At 56.4% G+C, this 22,988-nt stretch overlaps 2 protein-coding genes across 2 annotated transcripts; one reads left to right on the top strand and one right to left on the bottom strand.

Annotated features, from left to right (window-relative positions):
- Window positions 1-2,659: 2,659 nt before the first annotated feature.
- Window positions 2,660-6,384, top strand: TRPT1 (tRNA phosphotransferase 1). Its single transcript, XM_065407499.1, has 7 exons — window positions 2,660-2,755; window positions 3,158-3,239; window positions 4,481-4,650; window positions 4,959-5,136; window positions 5,356-5,412; window positions 5,656-5,766; window positions 6,302-6,384. The coding sequence occupies exons 1-7, from the start codon at window positions 2,660-2,662 to the stop codon at window positions 6,322-6,324; spliced, it is 717 nt and encodes a 238-aa protein (XP_065263571.1). The 3' UTR covers window positions 6,325-6,384.
- FERMT3 (FERM domain containing kindlin 3) lies at window positions 6,062-20,999 on the bottom strand. The gene is made up of 15 exons (XM_065408589.1): window positions 20,927-20,999; window positions 19,621-19,788; window positions 17,987-18,220; window positions 17,301-17,426; window positions 16,871-17,039; window positions 15,566-15,668; window positions 15,137-15,244; window positions 14,395-14,529; window positions 14,193-14,242; window positions 13,809-13,933; window positions 13,108-13,214; window positions 12,546-12,761; window positions 12,036-12,160; window positions 11,198-11,339; window positions 6,062-7,157 (listed from the first exon to the last, which is right to left on the bottom strand). Exons 2-15 carry the CDS (start codon window positions 19,778-19,780, stop codon window positions 6,978-6,980), a joined length of 1,980 nt encoding a protein of 659 aa, XP_065264661.1. The 5' UTR covers window positions 19,781-19,788; window positions 20,927-20,999; the 3' UTR covers window positions 6,062-6,977.
- Window positions 21,000-22,988: the final 1,989 nt, after the last annotated feature.

The following is a 22,988-nucleotide window of genomic DNA, read 5'->3' as shown; positions in this document are numbered from 1 at the left end:
CGGCAGTGGCAGGTGCTAAGCCTCTGGCATGATCCCATTTCCCAGAATGCACTGGGCTGGCCCAGCCCTGAAGGAGGCTGCAGCACTTCCCCACACCCTCCTATCTGGATGATCTTGGGGGGCGGGGGGGAGAGAGAGAGAGAGTGTGTGTGTGTGTGTGTGTGTTTTGAGGGGGGACGACTGGCTAGCCCAGGGGAGTGTGGAATGGGATTTGGGGCCTTTCCCCTCTAGGGGGCACTGGCTGGGGGATAGGATACACTTTAGCCCCTTTCCCAAGGGCTACATGAGCTCTAAGGGAATCCCAATCCCCAGAGGGGGGCTGGTGCACCCCGGAGACTCTGATGTTCCCCCAGCTCTCTGGTCTGCATTGTCCAGTCTTACCATGCAGCAACCCCTCAGCTGGCCCTCTTGCCCCAGGGCTGGATATAGCACTAGTCTCTCATGATGATAATACAAAAGCCTCTGCCCCATCTCCCCTCCCAGAGCCAGGGAGAGAAACTAGGAGTCCTGACTCCCAACCCCATGTTCTAACCACTGAACCACACACACCCCGCTCAGGTAGAGAAGGATCAAAATTCCTGGGGTCAGTGGGGAGTGGGGTCAGAGCTGGGCAGTGGATTGGGATGTCCCTGCACACCTATGGACATCACATTCATGGCTGGAGGCGTCAGCCATAAGCGTCCTGGGATGCTGGGGCCCTGGAGACATTAATCCTGGTCTCGGCCGGCCCAAGGGCAGCTCAGCCCCTAATCGGCTCAAGGAGGGGTGAATGGCTAGTTTGATGGTGAGGCCTGGAATCCCGGCTCGTTAATTGTACTCGAGCTGCCAATAAGCTGGATAATCGGAGCTGAGTGGGGGGAGCGGCTAAAGCCTTGAGATGCGGCCTTCTCTCGCGCCATCCCAGCCTAGGATCGCTCCTGTGGGAGCCTGTGGACTATGCATGGATCCTTCCCACCAACCCCATCTGTCCTGAGTTCCCTCAGCCTTCTCCCCATAAATTGCATTAATCTGCCATGCCCCAACCCTGGGAGAAACTGAGGGACAGAGAAGGTGATGGATGTACCTGATATCACACAGCGAGGTGGTAAAGTCAGGAATAGAACCTACACGTCCTGATGCCCAGCTCCGCTGCTGTAACCACTAGGATGCCCTCCCTACCCAGAGCAGATAGTAAACTATTATTATTATCATCATCATCATCATATTCTTCGCAACTGCCTTGGCTGATGGAATGAACTAGGCCAAGGGTGTGTGTGTCAGGGCCTCCCCCAGCCATCCATATCAGTGGGTGGTGCTGGGGAAAGGGCTCTGTGCAGCAAGGAGGTGAAAGGTGACTCCAGGAGCACAAGCCCTGGGCCGACACGAGGTGATGCCACAAGCCAACCTGACTCACTGAGTCACCTCCTGCTGGCCAGGGGCTGCTGTCATGGCCTCAGCTCCTGCTCCTCCCCCCCCAACATTAACCCCTAGACCTCACTCCCTGCCCCGTGCTGAGGATAGAACCCAGGAGTCCTGACTTGCAGTCCCTGCCCAGGGAGTGGATTGCACAGTGTGGGGGTACCTCACCCTTAGCCTCAGTTTACCTGTTCTTAATTTCACCCCATTTTTTCCTCATTTCCCCCACGACACCCTCCTTTCCTGCCCTTTCCCCTGTCTCCCACTGCCCAAGCTTATGGTGGGGCTGGCATCTGGGATGCTTCCTTCTGCAGTGGGGCCTTGGCCCTTCAAACCCCCTTTGCAAACAGGAGACCTGGCAGCCAGAGCTGGAGCTGCCTGCAAAGTGGATGTGGGGCGCCACCGTGTGTGGCCAGGCAGCACTGCTGGGCCTGCTGCAGGGTCCCAGACCCAGCCCAGAGTAGAGAGGAAAAGGGGATGGACAGAGAGACAGTGGTGGAGGGGGATGGATGGGTGGGTATGGGGATAGACAGACAGGCAGGCAGATGGGGAGAGTGACCTGAAGAAGAGCCCTGTGAAAGCTTGTCTATTTCAGCAAGGGAAGTTGGTCTAATAAGAGCTATTACCCCACATGCCCTGTTTGGCTCAGATAGGTGGGCCTGGGGCTAGACAGACAGTCATAGGCAGGGATGGAAGATGAACCATGCTTCCAGGAACCCCCGCCCGCCCCCCCCGATTATTCCACATTTGCCCAGTAGGGGGAGCCTCCCCCCGCTCGCGGCAAGTGCCGCTGGCGCATGCAGGAGCTGGAATACCGGGCTAGATGGGCTCCCTCGGCTGGCCAGTCCTACCTGAAAGACTACAACCCCCAGAGGCCTTTGCGGCCCCCAAGCTGGGCCTCCAGGTCACGTACTTGCCCATGATGCCTGGTGGGTGGGGCTGGAGCCGTTGAGTTCAGTTTGCAGCTGTGATTGCTGGGACACTGGCAGTCTGGTCTGGGATTGGGTAACTGCCCCCAGGCAAGGGGCGCTGAGAAAGAGGAGGAGGGGAGCGAGAGAGCTGGGGAGTGGGATTGGTGGGGAGGAGGCTCTGGGGGAAGGGGCAGGAGAGTGGGATTGGTGGGCAGGAGAGTGGGATTGGTGGGGGAGGGGGCAGGAGAGTGGGATTGGTGGGGAGGGGGTTCTGGGAACAGGGTAACTGCCTGGGGGCATTCTAGGGAAGCTGAGGCTGTACAGAGCGCAGGAGCAGGGTGGGAACGACTAGTATGGATCCAGGGGGGGCAGAATCTCAGCAGCCTCTTCCTAGGGCTCCTGGGAGAGGGAGCTGGAAGTCTGGGAGTCGAAAGAGGCAGCAGAACCAGGTTAGAGCCAGTCACAATCTCCCCTGCCCCTGACTCTAAACCCCAGCCAGTCTTCTCCCATGGCTGAGCTGGTGACACCTGTCTCCATGGCCAGACTTCTTGCAGGGGTTCCCCCTCCAGTTCAGGCTTGGTTGGGTGGGGGCAGCAAGAGATGACAGGAACCCCTCTCTAGGAGTGAGTTGGGAATAGAACCCAGGAGTCCTGGCTCCCAGACCCCTTACTCTAAACCATTAGACCCCTCTCCTCTAACAGAGTTGGAAATAGAACCCAGGAGTCCTAGCTCCCAATGGCTCATTCAGCCCTTTCTACTGAGGCTGCTGGGGGGGAGGGGTTATGTGGGGTTCCCTCTGGGATGAGCCCCCACCACCACTCCCTCCATTCTCTGTCCCCCATCTCTTTCAGAACCCGGATGTCCGTCTGTCCAAAGCCTTGTCCTATGTTTTGCGTCATGGAGCAGCCCAGCTGGGGCTGGAGATGGGTGCTGGTAAGTGCACTCATACTTCCATGCATCTGCTCCCCCTGGCCCTGCAGGCAGGCTTCAGGACAGCACCTCTCCTATGGAGAGAGAGCTACTGAACCCCAGCAGAAAGGGCTGAGACAGGGGACCCTCTGCTTAGGTACAACCCCCCATAGCTGACATGGGATCCCTGGCCTGCGGCTGACCCTGGCTCTCCTACCTGCCCCTGGGGCCTGAAAGTTCAGAGGGTCATCAGGGGGGACACTTGGTATTGGTGCATGTGCTCCCTGTGCCCAGGGAGGTGGTGGGAGAGAGAACATAGAGAAGGAGACTAGGGCTGGGCCTGCGATCCACAGACGCATTTCACTAAACAGCCCAGGCCCCTGCTCCAGAGGCTGTGTGCCCCCGCAGGTTATTGGGGACAGGGGTGTGCTGACATGAACTGGCCTGCCCTCTGCTGGAGGGCCCATGGATGGGCACTGCCCCAGCACACCTGGGTTCTTCAGCCCCTTAGTGCCCTGGGTTGGGTGGGAGGAGAGCCTGAAGGGGTGGGAAGGGGTAGGGCATCTTGTGGAGGCCAAGCTGGTCTTTTCCCTCAACCACCCCCAGTGGATTGCAGAGGGAGATGATGGGGTTAGATGGACCTTGGCATAGTTGGGGCAGGAGATGGGGTAGATCAGATCAGGGGAGGGATGTGTTAGAGCATGTGAGGACAGGTTAGGTCTAGGCCTTACCAGTGAAGGTTGGAGGGATGAGTAGGAGCTGCAAGGGGGTGTCAGTCTCGGCCGCACTGATTGGGGGTGCAAAGGGGGTTTAGATCTTGGCCTAGCCAGTTGTGCGGGAATGGGGTAGGGCATGCAAGGAGGGGCAGATCTCACCCTCGCTGGTTGGGGGAACAATGGTGTAGGTGTGGGGGTGTTGTGCAAGGAGGAAGGATGAGGTAGGGCATGTGGAGGGCAGGTCTCACCCTCGCTGATTGTGGGGACAGGGAGGATGTGATAGGATGAGTGGGGCGGGGGGGTTGGGGTATGGGGATGGGGACAGGGCAAGCAAGGGGGGCAGATCTCTGCCTAGCCCCTCGGGGTGTGGGGATGGGACAGGTCTCAGCCTAGCCCATCGTGGGGGTGGGAGAGGACAAGGGGGGGGGCAGCAGGTCTCGGCCTAGCCCATTGGGGTGTGGGGAAGGACCAGGTTTCGGCCTAGCCCATCAGAGTGCGTGGAGGGGGCAGGTCTCTGCCTAGCTGGTCTTATCTGTCTCCCCTCCCTAGATGGGTTCGTAGACGTGGCTGCCCTGCTGAGCCTGCCTCGCTTTGGGGGTGTCTCTGTGGCCGATGTGCGACACGTCGTGGAGACTAACGAGAAGCGCCGCTTTGCCCTGCGCCCCCACCCTAGTGACGGGCGCTTGCAGATCCGCGCCAACCAGGGGCACTCACTGCAGGTGCTGGGGGAGGGGTGGTGGGTAGCAGAGAGGGACCCCTCTTCTGGGGAAGCGTGGGGGGGATTGAGTGGAGTGGGCAGTGGGAATCCTACAACCTGGGGTCCCAGAGCGCGCGGGATGGGTCAGAGCAGGATCCTCATTCTCCCAGGATGAGGAGTCAGGGGGAAGGACAGGATCCTTGCTTCAGGAGATGGGGGGCAGGGGCACCTTGGACATAAGAAGGGGCAAGAGAATGGGGGCTAAGGGGAGCACAAAAAGGGACTCTAGGCCAGAAGCACCATTGTGATATCCCTCCAATCCCTCACTAGCAGGTGTCAGAGCTAGAGCTGATCCCACTGCTGGAGCCCACAGCCCTACCCCAGACCATGGCCCATGGCACTTACCTGCGGCACTGGCCGGCCATCTGCCAGGGGGGCCTTTCCCGCATGGGGCGCAACCATATCCACCTAGCACCTGGGCTGCCCGGGGATGGACATGTCCTCAGCGGTGAGTGTGCACGTTGTACTGGGGAGAGAACCCAGGAGTCCTGCCCCCCTGTCCCTGGTGCAGTAGTGGGGAGCTTTCTTTGGGGATGGAGGGGCTATGATCCCGAGGGACACTGGTGGTTCTGTGTACAAAGCCCAGTCAGCTGGGGGGATGTGGGTGGGTCTAGGAGTTGCTCCCCATAGCCCGCTTTTGACCACCTCTTTGACTATTGATCCACAGGGATGAGGCAGGACTGTGATGTGGCTATAGTGATCAATGGGCTCCAGGCGCTGGCAGGTGAGTAAGGGGATTGGGGTGGGGGTGGGGGGGAGAGTCTCTGGTGGAAACCAAGAAGTTTCCTTAACCCTTCCAACTGAGGAACCCTTCCAACTGAGGCACCTATCTTCTCAGCAGCAGAACCCAGGAGTCCTGGCTCCCAGCCCCCTCCTCTAACCACTCAACCCCAGTCCCCGCCCTGAGTGGAGGATAGAACCCAGGTGTCCTGGTTCCCATGACCCTGTGTGTTGCTTCCCCCTGCAGATGGGATCAAGTTCTATCGCTCAGCTAATGGTGTCATCCTCACACCGGGTGATGCTGAAGGCCTCCTGCCTCCCCAGTACTTCCAGAGAGTCCTGCAGCTCCGGCCTGACAGTAAGAGTCTCCCCCACCCTGCCTCCTACCTTCTCGGGGGGGGGGGGGGCTTGGCACTGTGGGTAGGACAGTCTCTGACCTCTCCATCACCCCATGAGCCCCACCCACTAGAAAGAGAGGAAGGGACTTGTCCAAAGTCATATAGCAAGTGGGGAGTAGGACCCAGCAGTCCTGACTCCCACTCCCCCTGCTCTAACCCACTAATTTCCACTCCCCTTCCCACATTGGGGATAGAACCCTGGAGTCCGGGGAGCAATTCCCACCCTTCCACAGAGTCACAGACCTGCCCAACATAGTGAGAGCTTGGTTTATTACTCTGTGTTTGCAGTCCCAGCCGACATGCCTGGCTGGCAACTCGTGGCAGAATCCAAGTAGCCGTGGCTTTGATCCTCTACCAGGGAGTGGCAGAGAAGTGCCCATGGGCCGGTGTGGGGTGGAGGGTCCTGTCATTCCCTGGCATGGTTAGCGAGGGCAGGTGGGTGCAGGAAAGCCAGCTGCTGCCAACACCTTTCTGTATCCTTCTTCTCTCTTTCAGGGCGTCTGCTACCTCTCAAGTGACCCCCACAGGGCCAAGCCGGCTCCAGGGCCATGACATGGAGGAGAATCAGGGCAGGAGAGAGCAGTGTAAAATAACATCCCTATTGTTCCATCTGCTGCAGCCTCTTTAACCATCTCTCTGCTGGATTTGCCGCACTCCCCGCCTCCCCCCCAAACACACACACACTGCTGGGGTAGGGGGTGCTGGCTGGGGACCTGTACTCCCCTTTCCATAGAGCACATGCAGGAGTGCTGGGGTGGCAGGGGGCACAAGAAGGGATGGGTGGATTAAGGGGTGGCTTGGGCTGGGGTTGTGTAGGCCATTGAGGGGTGGTGTTGGGGCATGGTGTGTAGGGAATTTGAGGGGGGGTAGGTGTTGGGGTGGTTGGGTTGGTTAGCTGGGTGTGTATGGAAACATGGAGGCTGGGGTTTTGGTGCATGGGGGAGGGGCTTGGGCATGTGTGTGTAGGGATTGGTGGGCTGGTTAAGTTCTGTATGGGGAGGAGGGTGGGTGTGTTGGGGATAGGAGGGTAGGTGGTTGTGATGGGTGGGTGAGGGGTCCATTGTACAGATGGCTGCTCCCTCCCTGTAGGTGGGGCCAATGTTGGCCCCAGCTCTCCCCCCTCCCTGTTGCCCCCTGGTACCCAGCAGGAGATGGGAGCAGTGCTGAGTGCTCACAGGGCCTCGTGGCCCCCTGTCAGCTTGTAGAAAAGCTCCTCATCGAGGCCCCGGCCCTTGTCGGTGGAGCGGGTGGACAGGAAGATGTACCCCCCGATGTACTCGTGCACGATATTGCACCCGGCCGACACGCTGCTGAATGCCACATTGATGTGCTCATCAAATTCAATCGCCACCTGGGAGAGAGTACGGTAGTGAGGGGCTGGTTGAGGAAAAGAACACAGGAGTCCTGGCTCCCACCTTTTAGTGTTGTTAGGAACTGGGGAACCTTTTGGGGAAGAAGTAGCCTGTACCGGGGGAGAATGGACTCCACCTTAACCAAAATGGAACCAGACTACTGGCATGCAAAATTAAAAAGGCTGTAGAGGAGTTTTTAAACCAAGAGCTGGGGGTAAGCAGACAGGTGTGGAGGAGCATATTGCTCAGCAGAGACATCCCTTAGGGATGAATTTATTCAAGGGCAAACTCAGTATCTTAAGATGGAGGATAGGAAAGAAGTTGGTAAAGTACAGATAGGAGCTAGTAAGAAACAGTCAAACATATGACTCTCATTTAAACATAACACATGAAGGCAAGCGACTAAATATTGACAAAATGTACAAGGGCTTACATACTAATGCTAGAAGTCTAAATACTAAGATGGATGAACTCGAGTGCCTGGCATTAAATGAGGATATTGGTATAATAGACATTACAGAAACTTGGTGAAATGAGGCAAATCAATGGGACATGGTAATACCAAGGTATGAAATATATAGGAATGACAGTAGGTCATGCTGGTGGGGGTGAGGTGGCACTACATGTTTTAAAAAAAGGGAAAACCTTAAATGAATCAAACTACTGTAAAATCTCTCTGGGTAGAAATTCCAAGCTTGAATAATAAGAGGATTGCAGTAGGAATATACTACTGACCACGAGAGTGACCGTGATTGTGAAATGCTAATGGAGGCTTCAGAGGCTACAAAACCAGAAATCACAGTAGTAATGGGTGATTTCAACTATCCTCATATTGACTAGGTAAATGTCACCTCAGAATGGGGATGCAGAGATGACCCCCCCCGTAAATGGCTGCTTCCTGGTGCACCTAGTCTTGTAACCCACAAGGGGAGAGGCAATTCTTGATTTAGTCCTAAGTGGAGTACAGGACGTGGTCCCAGAAGTAACCATGGCTGAACTGCTCGGTAACAGTGACCATAATGTAATTAAATTTAGCATCTTTGTAGGGGGGGAAATACCAAAAAAACCTTACCCCACCATGGTTACATTTAACTTTAAAAAGGGAAACTATACAAGAATGAGGATGTTAGACGGAAATTAAAAATAACAGTCACAGGAGTACTCCTGCAGCCAGCATGGAGACGACTTAAAAATACCATAATAGAGGCTCAGACTAAACGTATACCCCAAACCAAAAGAGACATGGCTAAGCAACAGAGTATTGGAGAGAAAAAGGCACCCTTTAAAATGTGGAAGTCAAATTCTAATGAGGAAAATAAGAAGGCACACAAACTCTGGCAAGTAAAATGTACAAGTGTAATAAAACAGGCCAAAAAAGAATTTAAAAGGTAACTTGCTAAAGATGCAAAAACTAACATTAAGAATTTTCTTAAGTACATCAGAAGCAGGAAGCATGTCAGACAACCAGTGGGGCCACTAGACAACCAAGGTGTTAAAGAAGCACTCAGGGAAGACAAGGCAAATCGCAGAGAAGCTAAATGGATTCTTTGTATGGGTCTTTGCAGCAGAAGATGGGAGATACCCACACTCCAAGCTATTTTTTTTGGGTGACTAATCGGAAGTATTGTCCCACATAGATGTGTCAATAGAGGTGGTTTTGGCACATATTAGTAAAACTAAACAATATTAAATCACCAGGACCAGATGGTATTCATCCAAAAGTTTGAAGGAAGTCAAATATGAAATTGCAGAACTGTAGTTTGTAACCTATTGCTGAAATCAGCCTCTGTAGCAGATGACTAGAAGATAGCTAATGAAATAGCAAATTTTAAAAAAGACTCCAGAGACAATCCTGCCAATTACAGGCCAGTAAACCTAACTTCAATACCAGGCAAATTGGTAGAAACTACAGTAAAAAACACAATTATCAGACAAAGAGATAAACACACTTTATTGGGGAAGAATCAACATAGCTTTTGTGAAGAGAAGTCATGGCTCACCAGTCTAACGGGATGATTAAGGGTATGGAATAGCTTCCATACAAGGAAAGACTAAAGATTAGGGCTGCTCAGCTTAGAAAAGAGACAACTAAGGGTGTGTGTGAGATAAAGGTCTATAAAATCATGAATGGCATGGAAAAAGTGAATAGGAAAGTGTTACTTACCTTTTCCCACAATACAAAAACCAGGGGTCGCCAGATGAAGTTAATAGGCAGCAGATTTAATACAAACAAGAGGAAGTACTTTTTCACACAATGCACAACTAACCTGTGGAACTCATTGCCATGGGATGTTGTGATGGGCAAAAGTATAACTGGGATCCAAAAAGAACTGGATAAGTTAGTGGTGGATAGGTCCATTGATGACTATTCGCCAACATGGCCAGGGACGTAACCTTATGCTTGGGGTGACCCTAAACCTCTGATCACCACTAGCCAAGAATGGAAGATAGGGGTGGATCACTCCGTGCCTCTCCTGTTCTCTACACTCTGGCTGAAGCTCTGATATGGGCCACTGTTGCCCAGGTTACTGGGCAAGATAGACTATGGTTTGACCCAGTAGGGCAGTTCTTATATTAGAATCGGTTACAAGATAATAGGGTTAGAAGGAATAGCCAGCATGGATTTGTCAAGAACAAATCATGCCAAACTCACTTAATTTCCTTCGTGGACAGGACTACTAGCCTAGTAGATGTGGGGGAAGCAGCAGACATGGTCTATCTTTATTTTAGTAAAGCTTTTGACATAGTCCCACATGACACTCTAATAAGCAAACTAGGGAAATGTGGTCTAAATGAAATTACTATAAGGTGGGTGCACAACTGGTTGAAAGACTGTACTCAGAGTAGTTAATGTTTCCCGGTTGAAATGGGAGGGTGTATCTAGTGGGGCCCTACAGGGGTCAGTCCTGGCTCCAGTAATATTCAATATTTTCATTAATGACTTGGATAATGGAGTGGAGACTATACTTATAAAATTTGCAGATGACACCAAGCTGGGAGGGGTTGCAAGTACTTTGGAGTACAGGCTTAGAATTAAAAATCACCTTAACAAGTTAGAGAATTGGTCTGAAATCAATAAGATGAAATTCAATAAAGGCAAGTGCAAAACACTACTCTTCAGGGGGGAAAAATCAAATGCACAATTACAAAATGAGAAAGAACTGACTATGTAGCAATATTGCTGAATAGGATGCGAGGATTACAATGGATCACACATTGAAAGTGAGTCAGCAGCTGCAGAAATGGCTAATATTCTGGGGTGTCGCAAGAGTGTTGCATGTAAGATATGGGAAATTGTCCTTCTCTACTTGGCACTGGGGAGGCCTCAGCTGCAGTACTGTGCCCGGTTCTTGGCAGCACACTTTAGGAAAGATGGGAACAAACTGGAGAGAGTCCAGAGCAGAGCTACGAAAATGATAAAAGGTTTAGAAACCCTGACCTAGGAGGAAAGCTTAAAAACACTGGGCTTGTTTAGTTATGAGAAAAGAAGACCGAGGGGACCTGCTAATAGTCTTCCAATATGCTAAAGGCTACTACAAAGAGAATGGTGATTAATTGTTCTCCATGGTCCCTGAAGGCAGGATAAGAAGTCATCCTTAATCTGCAGCAAGGGAGACTCAGGTCAGACATTAGGAAAAAACTTTCTGACTAAGGGCAGTTAAGCTCTGCGACAGGCTTCCAAGGGAGGTTGTGGAATCCCCATCACTGGAAGTTTTAAGAACAGGTTCGACAAACACTTGTCAGGGATGGTGGAGGTTTATTGGTCTTGCCTCAGCGCAGTGGGCAGGACTTGGTGACCTCTCAAGGTCCCAGCCCTACATTTCTGTGATTTTGTAGACCCACTTGCCTCCCAGAGCCAGGCAAGAGACTCCAGGAGTCCTGGAGCCCAACCTCCACCCTGCACGGGCACTGGAGAGGAGAAGACGACCCAATACAATTGTCTCCTAGGGCATTCCCCTACACCCGCTCTCCCTGTGCCAGATTCCATGATGGCTTGGCATGCTCCTTATAGGCCCCGCACCCCCTTCCCTGCACTGACCTGACGGATGTCCCAGTTGACATTCCACTGGCGCATGTTGCTGTACCGCCAGGTCTTCACCACATCTCCCACAGCCAGGTCGATTCGGATCAGACGATTATTGGCGATGCCCAGGATCTCATCCTTCCTACTGCCCTTGAACCTGCGGAGCATGGAGGGGCTGGGGGTCAGGACTCCTGGGTTGTATTGGAGTTTGGGGGGTGAGGGGCGGCAGTCTATGGATTAGAGCAGGAGGGGCTGGGGGTCAGGACTCCTGGGTTGTATTGCAGTTTGGGGGTGAGGGGCGGCAGTCTATGGATTAGAGCAGGAGGGGCTGGGGGTCAGGACTCCTGGGTTGTATTGCAGTTTGGGGGTGAGGGGCGGCAGTCTATGGATTAGAGCAGGAGGGGCTGGGCGTCAGGACTCCTGGGTTGTATTGCAGTTTGGGGGTGGGGGGCGGCAGTCTATGGATTAGAGCAGGAGGGGCTGGGGGTCAGGACTCCTGGTTTCTATCCCTAGCTCAGTGGGGAGAGGAGTGAGTGGGTTGGGGGTGAAGTGAAAGGGCTGGGCATCAGGACTCCTGGGTTGTATTGCAGTTTGGGGGTGGGGAGCGGCAGTCTATGGATTAGAGCAGAAGAGGCTGGGGGTCAGGACTCCTGGTTTCTATCCCTAGCTCAGTGGGGAGAGGAGTGAGGTTGAGTGGGTTGGGGATGGAATGGAAGGACGTGGCGTCAGGACTTCTGGGTTCTATCCCTGGCTCTGTAGGGGAGTGAAGGGTCCAGTTGTTAGAGCGGGGGGGAGGGGAGGGAGTCAGGACTCCTGGGTTCTACCCTTGGCTCTGTGGGGAGGGGTGCCTCACCTGACCACAAAGTAGGAGATGCCGAAATCAGGCAGCGACTGCCAGGCCTGGATAAACCTCATCTTGGCCTCGGTGAGTGAGAGCTGGGCCACGTTCTGATGGGCTTCCAGGATGCGCGGGGTTAACTGTGGGCAGGAGACATGAGTCAGTGTTTCACTGTGTTCCAGGCCTGATCACTGCTTGGATGGGAGACCTCCCGGGAGGATGGTGGGGGGGTGCTCCCCTCACAGTCATTGCTGGCCCGATTACCCAAGTGCAGCGGAAGGGGGCGCTGTGCTGCAGGGAGCAGGGCAGGGTGGGGGGCTCAGCAGAGGGGGTTCTGCCCTCGCAGTCAGTGCCGTCCCCATTACCCAAATGCAGCACTAGGGGGAGCTGTGCTAGAGGTGGGGCTCCATAGGGGGTGTCTCCTCTTGCAGTCAGTGTTGACTCCATCCTGGGGCCAGGGGGTGCTGTGCTTCAGGGAGTGGGGCAGGGAGCTCAGTTGGGGTTGCTGCCCCAACCCCCACCTACCTGTTTCGGCTTGAATTTCTTCTGGTAGCGGGGGGATACCAGCCACTGGGTGCCCATGGCCTCGGCATCAGGGGCCGCGGGCGCGTCAGGACTGGCTCTCTGCAGCTGCAGGAAGGACAGGATGTTCTGCACCTCAGACTGATACGTGCTGTCTGCCATGGTCCGGCCCTTGGCTGCCAGCCGGCACCCTGCCATCCAGTGGGCATACTGCTGCTCCTGCGGAGGGGTGGGGGGGAGGGGGTTAAAGGAGGGGGAGGCACTAAAGACCCCCAGCTGAGACCACCGCTGCAATGCATCTCAGTAGCCAGACCCCAGCAGTACAGAGCCTGCAGCCCCTTTCTAGAGGATAATCCCATTCACCCACCAATTCACAGCCCCTTCCCCCAGTATAGCCCCACCACAGCCCTCCCTTTATGGTGTAATCCCACTGCCCTCTCACTCCCCACAACCCTCTTCCTACATGGTACATCCCAAATGCATCCTCCAATGCGACTCCCTAGGGTATAATCCCATGGCACCCACCCACCCCACAGTCCAATCCCACTGCTGCCCCCCAACTTACATCCTCACAGCGCAGGTACACCTCGCTCATCCCCTCCGGAGATGGCACCAGCAGTCTGATGCAGAACTTTTGGCCTGAGATGTTGACATCCGGTACCACCTCACAGCCTGAAATTGGGGGTGGGGGGAGTGGAATGCAGCGTATCTGGTGATTAAAATGCTTTATTGTGGCTGCAAAAACACCTCAAAATCCCATGGGGCTGGGGGACAATCTCTTGCCTCTGTGTTGACCTATGGAACTACTTGCTACAGGAGTTTTAGGGAGGCCACAGCTTTAGGGAGATTAGATCTGGCTGTTAGTTGATGCCAGAGACCACTGGCTGGCTGCGAATGGCAGGGGCCAGAAAAGAAAATCCCATCCTTTTCCTTTCAGTTAACAGTGGAACTCCCTGCTACTGGAGTGCAAAGGGCCCAGGAGGTTGGAATAGAGAGGATTTGACGTTTCTCTAGGGAAAGGGATTCCCTTGCACCCTGGGTGCTGATGGCAAGAGACCCTCGTGCTGCAGGTGGAATATACATGGGGGGAATCCCGCCCAGCATTGCCTGGTATGGGGAGCTCAGTGTTGAGGGAAGGCTTACGCTCAGTTCTCTGAAGCAGCAGGCTTTGTGCGAGCTGGGACACAGCGGGTTGGATGAGCCCATCAGTCTGATTGGGAGGGTGTGGGGGAGAAGACATGCCGGGGGAAGGGATGCCGTACTCACCCTTGAGATTGAGCTGCTGCACGGGCTCACCCAGCGCTTCCTCACGGCTCTTGTAGTAGGAGATGGAGGTCTCTTTGAACACTACCCAGTGCTGCTTGTAGCCCTTGAGCGTCAGCTTGCGGGGCCTATGGAGGAGGGCGTCAGTGCCAAGGTGGAAGGGGCACAGTTGGGCACCCCCCAGGTATGGGAGACACACACAGTCCCCCTTGGACCCTGAGCTGTGACATGGGGCAGGTGCAAGAGGACAGCTTGGGGTATGGGGTCAGGCATGTTATTGGAACTGAGCACTAGACCCCACGTTGCTCCCAGAGCAGGGGTAGAACCCAGGAATCCTGACTTCCAGCCCCTGCCCCCATAGTGAGGATGAGAGAGTCTGGGGCTCACCTGAATATCCGGAGATAATCCTTCAGCTCAGGGATGGTGGTGAGATTTTCCTGCCAGGAGACCAAGACACAGTCACCTGCTGCTACTCCAGCCCAGCCCCCCAATGCCCCTCAATCCTGCAACCTCATGATATTCCAACCTAGCCCCCCCCCCCCCCCCCCCAGCTCTGCTGGTGCCCTTCACGCCCCCACGCCCCCCTTACCAGCATGTCCGAGGTTGATGTCCCCCCCTCCAGCTTGACCTGGAGGTTGGACAGGGCTGAGTCCAGGTCATCCATGCCTTGCTCCCCAGCTGGCTCTGTGGGGTCAGCACTCAGGGAGAGCTTGTTGATGTGATACTGGAGGGCAGGGGGAGGCAGGTTAGTTGGGGAGAAGGGAGAGGGAGATCTTCACCCCACCCACCCAGATAGCCCCCACATGGGATTGACCCACTGGCTTGACCTGAAGGAATGGATCCTTGTTCACCCGGGTGGGAGAGCTCCAGGGGTAGTTAGCCCTGGCCCCACTCGGTGAGCTCTGGGGAAGACAGACCCCAGCCCAGCTGGGGGTGGGGTGTGGAAATATATTGGGTAGGGGTGCCCCGTAGGAGGGAGGGGCAAGATCCCCACTAGGTGGGAGTGCTTGGGGGACAGATGGATCCCAGCCCAGCTGGATGGGAGGGCTCCAGAGATGGTTAGTCCTGGCCCCACTGGACGAGCTCTGGGGAAGATAGATCCCAGCCTGACTGTGGGGTAGGCAGGGGTGTTCCATGGCGGGGGAAGGGATGGATCCTGGCTATCTGCGGGTGCTTCATGTGAGGGGGGAAGGGGATGGATCCCAGCCTGACTGTTGGGGGGGATCCCTGGTAGGTGGGGCTGGATCCCAGCCCAGCAGCGGGAGGTGGATCCCGGCCTAGCTGGGGGAGGAAGGGGAAGGGGGGTCTGGGGGTGGGCGGAGTTCCAGTACCTGCAGGGCAGCGAAGACCATCATCTCCTCCTCGGTGCTTTCGGTCTCCTCCAGCAGCACGGCCCAGCGCGCCTGCTCATACAGCTGGGTGATGCGCACCGCATCGTACTGCAGCATGGGGGACAGGAAAGGTGGGCAGGGGTTAGGGATAAATGGGGGAAATTAAGGGGGAGTAGCAGGGAAGGGGGTGGAACAGGGGTCTGGAGGAGAGTTGGGGAGGGGGGAGAAGGGGTCCTGGGCTCCAGATCCAAAAAGTCAGGGTAGGTTTGAGGGGGGAAGGGAGAGTCTGGGGAGAGGCAATGGAGTGTGGTAGGGGTTGGGGGTCCCCCCTTCGGCTCCCGCATGAAGTAACCAGGACAGGCTGGCTGTGTTTGGGGAGTGAAGGATGGACAGGAGAGCCCGGGGGGAGGAGGCACAGGGAGGTCCTACCTTGGGCTCCAGGTCAAAGAAGTTGTAATATTTGAACCGCAGCCAGAGCTGCTCGTTCTCCAGCACGTCCTGCTGCATCAGTGACCGCGAGGAGCTCAGCCACCTGGAGGGGAACATGGGAATTGTCATATTTGTAAGAACAGGCATGACTCAGTTTCCCCACCCACTTGGGATTGCCACCCACTGGGCGGGAAGGGGTTACCTTCCCATCTAGGGCAGGGGAGACGGGATGGCTGTGGGTCTCTCTAGCTTGGGGGTGGGGGAAGAATGTACCATCAAGAACTGTCCCTAGGCAGGGAACCCTGGAGCGATACCGGGACCCCCGCTGGCCAGCCAAGGGAGGCTGAACATGTGTGACCCCAGCACCAGGCAGCTGGAGATCAGGGGACAGGAGGCGGCTCTAGCCTGGCCCACACTTAGCCCGGCAGAGCTCTGTGGGCTGGGGTGGGAGGGAGAGGGCAGTGTCCCCACACAGCGTGAGCCCTCGTGCAGATGCCCTGATCCCAGCATGGAAGGGCTTTGGCCGCCGTAGCTAGAGAGTGCTTCCACCAGCCGAGCTCTCCCACGTGGGAGAAGCTGCATCCCCCAGCAGCAGTTGTGGGAAGCTCTGCCAGTCAGGCCTGGGCTAGGAACTGGGCTGCCCATGTAGCACTCATAAGGCAAGTCAGGGTCAGCTCTCCCCGCGCCCTGTCGCTGTAAGGACGGAAGGTCTGACCAGCGTGGGGTGCCCCCCCAAGGGCTCAGCAGTGATGGGGCTCGTGCAGGCAGTGGGGGAGGGAGGGTTCACTCTTGGATACTAAGGGTAACACTCCACCCTGGTCTAGGAGTGAGATCACGGACAGAAGACAGGGAAGCCTGGCAGGAGCCTAGGGAACGGGGCAGGTGGCTGCCAGCATGGACTCCGGGCTGAGCCTGGCTTTCTGTGTTGAGCTCAGGACCCCATGATGCTGGATCCCAGGGGACTAGAAAACGCAGGCTTGCTCTGAACAGGCTGCACTGGGTCGCTGCAGGGAACTGAACGCAGAGAAACCGCTGGGGAGATACAGAGAGACATGGGGGGCTGGAGCCCAGGGCCCCACCTAGGCGTGCTGGAGTCGCGGGCTCATCCTAACTCCATAGCCCGGCACGCCCGGGCGCCGTTAGAGGTGACGGTATAAAGACTGGGGTTACAGAGCGCCCTGGAAATCCAGGACGGGACCCAGCTGTGGTGCTGCCCCCAGGCACAGGGCCAGCAGAAGCAGCTCTCTGCCCCCTTCCTGTCAGTTCTCCCAGTGCCCCTCAATCCCAACCTGCAGCTCCTCTCACCGGCTGTTGATCTGGGCCTTCTCCACGAGGTTGCTGGGCCGAGGCATCTTCAGCACGTGCTCGGGGGTCAGGCCAGTCCAGCTCACTGACAGCATCCGGTAACAGGCCTCAGTGGCGGGGCTATCCGAGAAATGGGCCGGCATCCCCCGGAACGGCTGCTGCTCCGCACCTGTGGGAAAAGGGAGGGCTTCTGCTCTGTGCACAAGGCGGGTTAGCGGCGCCCAGGCAGACGCACGCCGCTGGGGGCACACACGGCAGGGAAGCCTCTCACACCAGTGCTCGTGCTCACTAGTGCATGTACCCTCTGGCACAAGCACACGAGGGCACTCTCACAGGCACTCACACTAGTGCACTAGCATGCACGCTCACCCCAGCACTTGCAGGAGAGCGCACTCACACGCCCCTGCCCACCCCCCTCGTCCGTACTCACTGGCTGGCAGCACCACCCCGCTTAGGTCAAACTCATCCTCTGTCCCCAGCGCCGGCCCCTTCCGCTTCTTTTTGTTCTTCTCCTCAGGCGCCCGCAGCAGTGAAAGCTCCTCGGCATGCCGGATACCTGGGGGGAGAGGGAGCTCCCCAGTAAAGGGGCCTTCCCCCAGCTCCCCCTCATTCCATCTGTCTGGGCCCCTGCCCCCTCTCCCAAAAGTCCCATTCCTCCTCCCCCCCGTGCCCACCCAGGCTTTTCTCCCTACTTTTCCTCACTCCCAACCCCTCCCCTCACCGCCTTGTACCCCCCTGCACTCCTCTCCCCCTGCACACCTCCCCGACCCCTGCTCCTCCCAGAGTACCCTGCTCCTCCCCTTACCGCTCCCTGGGTCACCTCCTCACCCCAGACACTGGCCTGTCTATGCTCGTACTCCCCACCTGGGAAGGGGCAGACGGGGGGAAGAGCCCCAGGAGCTAGGTAGATGTGATGTCACGACTCCCCATGCACTTTTTCTAGACTTCTTTAAGCACTGCCCTCGCCCGCACCTCCACAACCCCTACCCCCCTGCACCTTTGCCCTTCCCTCCTCCAAAACTCCTGCCCCTCCCTGATGCTCACCCTCAATGTCTAACCCCTGCATCCTTCTCCACCCTGGGCCCATCTATGCCCCACCCCCTCCTGGGCACTCACTCAGCACCCGGCAGATGCCAGCCACAGCACGGAAGACAGGCTCAGAGAAGCTGGCGTGGACACGGATCATCCGCCGGTTGGGCAGCTGCAGCCGCACAGGCTTGTGCTGAGGTGTGTACCGGAGACGAGCGTCTGCCTGCAGCCCGTACTTATCCACGGTCCAGTTGGTCTTGAGCAGCCAGAGTTTCTTCTGCTCCCACCAGAGAGCGTGGTCTGACCAGTTCTGCTTCACCTCTGGGGGCAAAGCACAGTAGTTTGCACAGGGACCCCTTGTCTGGTGCTGAGATGCAGCCACCTCTGGCGTGGGGCATGGGGGCTGTTTATACAGGGACCCCTCGCCCAGCGCTGAGATGCAGCCAGTGCCACCTCAGGGTGGGACGCAATAGGTAGCTCCCAGTATAAAGAGGATGCTGCAACCCCAGGAGCTGAACTGTGCAAGCCACACACAATACAACTACAGACGTCTAAACCAGAGCCATGGTTACTGGGGCAGGGTCCTGGCTTCCCCACGCTAACCACTAGGCCCCATTCCCCTCCTGGAGTTGGAAAAGAACGCAGGTGTCCTGATTCGCAGCCCACCCTTCTCTAACCCACTAAACCCCCCCCCACCTCCCAGAGCCAGGAACAGAATCCCAAGCCCTGAAGGCTATTTATAGCCATAGTCTCTGGCTAGCTGGCCCCTTATCAGCCTCCATCCAGGGTATGGGCCTCAGTCTCCAGCAGCAGCAGCTACAGCTGCTATCAGGCACTGCCAGGGGAAGGTCCCCATACCACATAGACTGGCCACAGGAAGACATGGCACAGGCCCACCTTGTGTCCTGGGCAGATAAGGAGTCACTTCCTGTTGGATTGGTCCCTGGGCCCCCCTCCCACCAGGCCTCAGGCCCCTCCCTCGCTGGTACCTAGGGGAGTGGGGAGATGGGGGCAGGGGGCAGACACTGTAGGGGAGTACAGGAGAGGGAGACACGTGGAGACAGACGGATGGATGGAGGGGGACGGATGGATGGATCACTAACACCTAAAGGACAGACAACTGGGCAGACTAGAGCCCAGCCAGGCGTTCCAGGGTTGGCCCACCCCCTGGGTAACCCCCATGCCCACAGATGGCAGGTGCTTGTCTTCCTGACACAGAGGGCAATTCTGGGGTAATCGGGGAGGCAGTGCCCCAGCCAGACCCTGATCCTGCACAGAGTAGGAGGGGAGAGACAGGAACTGAGGGTGGAACTGGGTGATTCGGAGTTACTTCCCTGCATCAGGGCCATGACTCAGCCTGCATCATGTGAGAGACTGGCAGGAACAGCAGGGATTGGGGTCTAGTGGTTAGAGCAGGGGGCTGGGAGTCAGGAGTCCTGAGTTCCATTCCCAGCTCTGGGCTGGTGGGAGTGGGAATTTGAGGTGCCCTAGGGTAGAGGGTTGGGGAACCCCCCTCTCTGATGCTAAGATGGGTGATGCTGGGAATCCCACAGCAGGAAGTTGGTGGCTACTGGAGGGGGAAGTGCGGCAGGGAGATTTAAAGGGACATCCATGCAGGGGCTCACCCGTTGTGGGGAGAAGTGTGTAAAGTGGGGAGGGGATTTAATGGGAGAGGACACCCCTCCATGTAACCCACAGCAGCAGGGGGACCCCATACTTACTGATCTTATCCACAATCTGCAGCATGACGCCCCCAATGTGCACATCTCCGGTGACTCGCAGGGTGAGGGGCTCGGCCTCAGGCCCCAGCTCCTCCACAGCCACGCTCAGCTCCCAGGAGGAATCAATGTAATCCCCGCTAGCTGTCTTCAGCCCAGCCATGGCGAGCCCTGGAACGAGTGCAGCGCAAGGGTCAGAAGGGAGACAGGATACGGGAGTTTTGTGCACACCTCTGGAAGGGGAGCAGGGTCTAGGGGGTTAGACCAGGGGGGCTGGCAGTCAGGACTCCTGGGTTCCATCCCCAACTTCAATGGTCAGTGTAACAAGGGTGGGGAGGAGGCTTGTCCCTTTTTCTCTCTGTATGTCAGTGGGTCAGTAGCACTGGGGTGGTACAAGGGGATGAAGGGGTGAGAACGACCCCACGGTTCAGCCCTGCCCATTACACGGAGGGAGAGGATTTGCCTTCCCCCAAAGCATAGGGGGGGAGGCAGGAGGCAGAAATAGCTGGACCACTGCTCCCATACAGCAGCACTAGGCTGGCCCAGTGTTGTGCTCGGGGGCTGCAGGGCACAGGATCCCAGGCTAGATGGGAGCCAAGGAATCCCAGTCCTGGCAGGAGTGAGGTGGTGCCAGGTGGGCTCCGGGGAGTCTGTCCTGCAAACAGCTGATCAGGCCAGAGCACTAGGGTCAGCACTCATGGGTTCTATCCCCAACACTGGGAGAGAAGTGGGGTCTAGTGGGTTAGAGCAGGGAGGACTGAGAATCAGGACTCCTGGGCCCATTGCTGACCATGGGGGGGGACACACACCACCAATCCTTCCCAACTCATTACTTCTCACTCCCCAACAAGAGCTGGCAACAGAACCCAGGGATCCTGACCCTCCATCCCCCAGGTTGATACACAGTCACAGTTTACCCCTGATCCCTAGCTCATAGCTGAAGGCCACAAGGGCTGATACAAATCAGCAGGTGGGTAAATGCCAGGAGCCCCAGAAGTAGAGTAGAGAGCCAGGCACCCAAAGAGTGAGGCCTGGCCCCAGGGGCAGCCCCCCCACATCCTTTCAGCTACCCACGAGGAATTCTCCCATGGCTGGGTAGGAAGTGCCATGTGTCTAGCTAGATCACACCTCCATGCAGCCGGTCCCCAACCCCCACCCAAAATGGGGTCCCTTCTTCCACTTCAGTGGAGGATTGTGCATAAGGGCACGTGGCAAACTCGTGTGGGGGGACAGATGGAGTGGGACCTGCCAAGGCACTGTAAAGTGGAACCTTCCACCCCCAGCCACCACCATGCAGCCAGCCCCTTACCGTTCCAGGTGTGGGCTCTCTCCGAAGCTCCAGGAGCGGTTAGCTCAACTAGCACCGATAGGGATCCAGCCTGGGCTCTGTATCCCTCCCCAGCGTGCCTGCTGTCAAATCACTCCAGCCCGTTGCTCTAGCCCAAGGCGTTTCCCTTACGTGCCCCCCCCCCCCCCTTCACTTCCTCTCAGCCCGCCCAGCAGTTTGCTCAACAGCTCCAGGGCTCTGCATTGTGTTTGCCTTGAGCAGGAAGTCCTTCGCATCAGGGCCCAATGGCAACTCAGGCACCTGCTGCGTCCCTGGGATTGCTTTAGAGTAACGCCCACACTGCTGTGGGCAGCATGTAGGCCCTTCCTAGTAGGGACTGTCTCTCACTTTGTATCTGAAGCACCTAGTACCATAGGGACCCTGATCTCAGTTATGGTTTGTGCAGCACCCAGCACAACAGGGCATCCTAGCTCAACCCAGGGGGGCGCACCCTTTTATTAATCCACAGGACAGACAGCAGCTATTGGAACACAAAGGGAAAAGGAAGGGAGTCTCCCTATGAATTTTCCTCCGCCCCACTGAGCAGCACATAGTGAAAACACAAAGTTAGTCAGTGGAACTCATGGCCACATTATTCCATTACAGGCCAAAGGTTCAGAAAGGATTTCAGGGGCTAATCAAGCAGGTGGCAAGAATGTATGAGGGGGATGAATAGGAGCAGAACGCCAACAGGTGTTCAGTGGGGGGGAGTGTGCCCTGCGAGCAGGACCCCAGGGTTACTTGAATCTTCCTCTGAAGCAGGAAGCACTGAGGGGAGACTGGACTCTGGGCCCAGTGGACTCACTGGGCTGATCTGGTTTTGCAGTTCTTATGTTCCCACACTGCTGTTGGCCACTGGAATTTGGGGCACTGTTGAGAAGCATCCAGCTGTGTATGGCAACTGTGTTTGGAGTGCTAGGGTACTTATCACTTCTCCTACCCTGGATCGCAGGTGTCTTGCTTCCCTAATTGCCCCTAGGTCACACATTTCAGCAAAGAATGCTGCAGTCCCAACTCTTCTCTAAGCCACTGGACCCCACTCCTAAGAATGGAACCCCAGGAGTCCTGAGTCCCAGTTCTGCTCCAACTGACCCCTCTCCTCCTAAAGTGAAGTACAATCCTCAAGGCTTGGCTTGTTAATGTAGGACTGCACTGGCTGGCAGTTTATCAACACAACTCCGGGAGCAAAAACAACAACAAAAAAGCCTTGATCAGAGTTAACACCCAGGGCCCAGCTGGGCACAGAGCTGAGTGGGCATATCTGGGCAGGAGAAGGGGAAATGGGAGTGGCTGCATGGAAAGAGCGTGTATGTCAGACACTTGAAGTTGGGGGTGGGGGAGAAGGAAGCTGATGGGACAAGCTAGAGAGGGGAAAGTTTGAGCTGGGTTGGGGGATCCAAGAGGCATTTAGTTCACATGTGCCTGTTCCTGCACCTCTCTCCTTACAGGAGGGTTTAGATTTGTCCAGGCCCAGGAATGATCAATGCACAGGAACAGCGCACAGCATTTTAGAGACCATTTTGGCACATCACACTGGGATCTGAACTAAGCCTGCGTCACATCGCTAGTTCCTGTTCTGCGGCAGAGCCCCCTTCCTGCCTCTGTGGGTGCTGTATTTATAGCAGCAGAAGCTCCGTTCAGGCGCAGCCTCTGGGGAAGGGGGGTGGGGACGCAGCTGCTAAGGTCCTCCGGGGAAAAGGGTAGGTGCACCCTGCAGCTGGGATCAGCTGGCAGTAGAATCAGCCCACTCGCTGCACTGGGGCTATAGAGTTCTGCCTTTCTAAGGTGGGGGGAAATACACCCAGTGCCACAGCTCCCTCCGCTAGCAGGGAGAATGAGGTGTAGCAATGTCCCCGCCAGCCCCATCCTCAGCCCATGTGACCCCCTGCAATGTCATAAGTACTGCATGACAGGGGAGCAGACCCTGTAGGGCAACAGGCTGGGGCAGGGTACCCCCTAGGGGCAGCTTGACACGCCCCTTGCAAAGTGAGCCCTGCTACCAGGGTGTTTGTCATCTCTCCAGGATAGGGCCTTCATACCAACC

Source organism: Emys orbicularis, chromosome 7 (genome assembly GCF_028017835.1).
Source record: "Emys orbicularis isolate rEmyOrb1 chromosome 7, rEmyOrb1.hap1, whole genome shotgun sequence".
Classification (NCBI taxonomy): domain Eukaryota; kingdom Metazoa; phylum Chordata; order Testudines; family Emydidae; genus Emys; species Emys orbicularis.
The sequence above is the reverse complement of the archived record's forward strand: the minus strand, read 5'-3'. Positions and strand labels throughout refer to the sequence as shown.